Source organism: Manihot esculenta, chromosome 3 (genome assembly GCF_001659605.2).
Source record: "Manihot esculenta cultivar AM560-2 chromosome 3, M.esculenta_v8, whole genome shotgun sequence".
In the NCBI taxonomy this organism is placed as follows: domain Eukaryota; kingdom Viridiplantae; phylum Streptophyta; class Magnoliopsida; order Malpighiales; family Euphorbiaceae; genus Manihot; species Manihot esculenta.
Window position 1 is genome coordinate 4685098 of NC_035163.2, and position 3351 is coordinate 4688448.

Here is a 3351-nt window from a genome sequence, read left to right on the forward strand (position 1 = left end):
TTAATTCAGCACCAATGGCAAAGAGGAAGCTGACTCCCATATTGTTATAAATCCGTCCTTCAAGATTCAAGATTCCACAATCGATTGTGGAGTATGTGTAGAACTTATGTAAGACCAAGGACTTGGTCAAAATTAGTCTTTAATAACAATCCGGTCCTGTCTCTAAGCCCTGTATGTGTATATTTTATCTCTGGAAACAAAAATTCCAGGCTTTGCAGCCATATAATCACACAACAAATATGTAAACCAAACAAGGAAACAAATAAACTCATGCTAGGATGATAAAAAAAATTGAACTGGCAACTGGGAACATCGACTATACCTCAAAAATTAATTCATCAAAATTAATTTAAGTAACATGGCAAAGGTTAAGGTCCATTTCATCACAAATTGGACCTTCAAATACTACAAAGAAGAGTGTAGGCGCCCACAGAAACAAGCTTTTCCCTGGATGCTGTACTAATCACATAGAAATTGCATATACAGCAGTAGCAGCCTATCTTTGTAATTCAGATATGGAAGACCTACATCTTTTTGCATCATATCAAATACAAGGCAACCAATTGTACTCTCACTACACTAACAAACTCAGTGATTAACATCGGGTGCAGTGATTATCCATCCCGTTCAGCTGGAAGACGAAAAGGGAAGTTTGCAAAGTGGATCCTCAAGACAGGGGAGTCAGGTTTTTTATCGTCAAACTTGTACCCTGAAAAAATTCACATTCCAGAGAGTGATCAAATCACGTATTTCCATGCTGAACTTTATCGGTTGAGAAATTTCAATATCTTTAAAAAGAATATTACATGTATTTCAATTGCATAAGCACCAAAATAAAATTTGATGAACTGAAAACATTGGCTATATCGTTTTGTTCCATAGTTTCCAAAAGAAAAAATATAAAATGTGAAATATTTCAACCCCAGAAAAGTCAGTTCATAAATAATTTATTATAAGAAAAAGAGATTATTCTTATTCTCTCTTTACCTTGAAGAGCTTCCATAGCAGTGACAGCACACTTTGCATCAATGAACTCCACAAAGCACAAGACAGTAGCCCTATCTCCACTCTACATTGTAGTACACAGAGAATATCATCTTAAGGAGCAAAAGAAAGAATAAAGGCAACACATCATCCAAAAAAGTTTTAGAAAAAAAAAACTGTTATTGGAAAACATCTTAGAATTTCTATGCTAAACTCCTAGTTTCATCTAGGTGATGACATAAACACAAATAGAAGTATCTTTAACCTAGTAATCAAATGCATTTATATATTATATCAGCTTTAGCACTGTAACCATGCATTGAAACATATTGAATAGGGTTTGGAGAAGTAGAAAACTTACACATCTGGGCTCCTTGTGAATAACTTTGATGTCTTTGTAGCCAATAAATGGACGGAAAAGATCTTCAATAATTAATCAAGGATAACAATATAGAAATAATAAAATGAAACAAAGTTAATTAATAATATTTCAAATGTTCTTGCTTCTTGCAGGTATGATCCCTTCATTCAGATAGAAACATTTCCAAAAAAATAATATCAAAAAGGTAAATCCTAAAGTACTTCAATTGAAATGGACAAATTTCATTTTGCATGTGAATTTCATTTCCAAATGGAGCACAAAATACAAATGTCCCCTAATGACAACAATAAGGATACGTCCTACTTCTCTTCTAGTGCTATTGGTAGGGAGCCCATCAACAAACAGAATGTTTGACTCCGCCCTTGGGGCTAAAGGACCATCAACATTTCTCAAGGAACTGGGCCTGTCATTGGTCTTGTCAGGAATGGCTGAAGTGATATTAACTGATGCATCCCGTCTTTGGCTTGGTAAGTTTGGATCCTCTAGAGGAGATGGGTAGCCCTTTCCGCTGGCTCCTGCTATTGCTCCACCAATAACAGGTTCAGAATGAACCCCAATACCCAAAACATTGTCCAAGCCATATGACCCAGGCTGTGATGGATTTACCTGCTAGTAAAAAAATTAAGAGTTTTAGAAGGGAGACAGAAACTTTGTGCAATTCAAGTGCACTAAAAGTGAAAAGCAAACTTCTGACCTCCCTATGTGGAAAATCTACAGCACCATCTCGCAACTCATTAGAGCATGGAATATGACGGGATGCCAAAGATGGTACTTCGGATGAGAAGTAGCCAGGAAAATTAGGCATACCTGTAACAACCAAGACATCTGTGAAACAACCAAATGTGAAACAGCAAACAAGGAAAGAAAAACAAAGCAACCAGGCATCAGAAGCACATATGAAAAACTTTAATTTAAACTGAATATGGTGCCCCAAAAAAAGAAAAGAAAAGAACAGACTGCATTTGCATGGATGGCCTTGTAAAAAGGGGAGTGCACGGTTCTTGAAGGTGTCCAACCAAAGTGAATTACCATTACCAAACTAAACTTATTTTAACGTTTTTTATTCAGTTCTAGTTTGAACCATACAAGATACATAACTACATACTGAACTTAGAACCAATTTTTATATATATGTTTTTCTATAATTATAATTATATACTTATATGCCACTAAAATTATAATAAATGTAATACAATTATCATAAACATATAGTATTGCCGTCTACATTTTTTCAAGTAATTATAGTTATAAATATATTAAATCAACTTGTAATCGTTAATTATAAGTGCCCTATATTGCATATATGTGCTTAATCCTTAATTATATATGTATCTTCTAGTTAAAACTATACATACTTATGAAATAGCTAAAAGGTATGTAATATATAGTATACTTATACTGCTACATTATATACTGTGCTTAATCTTAAATCATATATGATTATATAATTAAGAAATAGTTAAAGGTATACCATTCAATTTACCGTGCATTAATAACCAATATTGAAGTTTTTAAAGTATGAATGTCCCATGGAAACGATCTTTCTGAACTCAAACTGAATCCCAAATACGCTACAGCTCATATGTATGGTGATTCACTGTTTCCCCAATTATAAAAAATGTGTTTAATCATAAAACAATCAAATTGTCAAAAAGTAAACTATCATCCGTTTCAATTATCAAATTAGGTCGTTTAGTTAAAATTACCATATCCTTGTCGAATTTTCTTGAATGAAAAACAATTTGAGTACTCAAAGCAAGAAATATAGGAGAATTGTGAATTCTAGGGTTAGGGAAGAGTGCTAGAGATGAAGAGTACCTGTATCTGCGAGAGCACCGTATCCGTATCTATAGTAAGGATCTGCCATTGTGGTTTTTACAGGTTTGAAGCCCCTCGCTCTTCTTTGCTTCTGGTTAAGCCTACGCCGATGAACAACTGAGCAAGGTCCACTTCTCTTCAGTTCTCCCACAAAGTTCAAAATAGTT

General features: G+C 34.2%; 1 protein-coding gene across 2 annotated transcripts; it reads right to left on the reverse strand.

Moving 5' to 3' along the window:
• Positions 1-297: 297 nt before the first annotated feature.
• On the reverse strand, positions 298-3351 carry LOC110610672 (RNA-binding protein 2). Of its 2 annotated transcripts, none has more exons than XM_021750709.2 (6): positions 3185-3351; positions 2061-2191; positions 1663-1972; positions 1346-1407; positions 988-1069; positions 298-709 (listed from the first exon to the last, which is right to left on the reverse strand). In XM_021750709.2, exons 1-6 carry the CDS (start codon positions 3231-3233, stop codon positions 615-617), a joined length of 729 nt encoding a protein of 242 aa, XP_021606401.1. In that variant the 5' UTR covers positions 3234-3351; the 3' UTR covers positions 298-614. The 2 variants fall into 2 exon arrangements, with proteins under 2 accessions (XP_021606401.1, XP_021606402.1); XM_021750710.2 differs by having other exon boundaries at positions 2061-2173; positions 3185-3350.

Coding starts and splice junctions, on each gene's coding strand:
- LOC110610672 (XM_021750709.2), bottom strand. CDS start 3,233: ATGGCAGATCCTTACTATAGATACGGATACGGTGCTCTCGCAGATACA. Junction 1,973..2,060: donor TAGATTTTCCACATAGGGAG/GTCAGAAGTTTG, acceptor TTTTACTAGCAG/GTAAATCCATCACAGCCTGG. Junction 710..987: donor TGCTATGGAAGCTCTTCAAG/GTAAAGAGAGAA, acceptor GAATTTTTTCAG/GGTACAAGTTTGACGATAAA.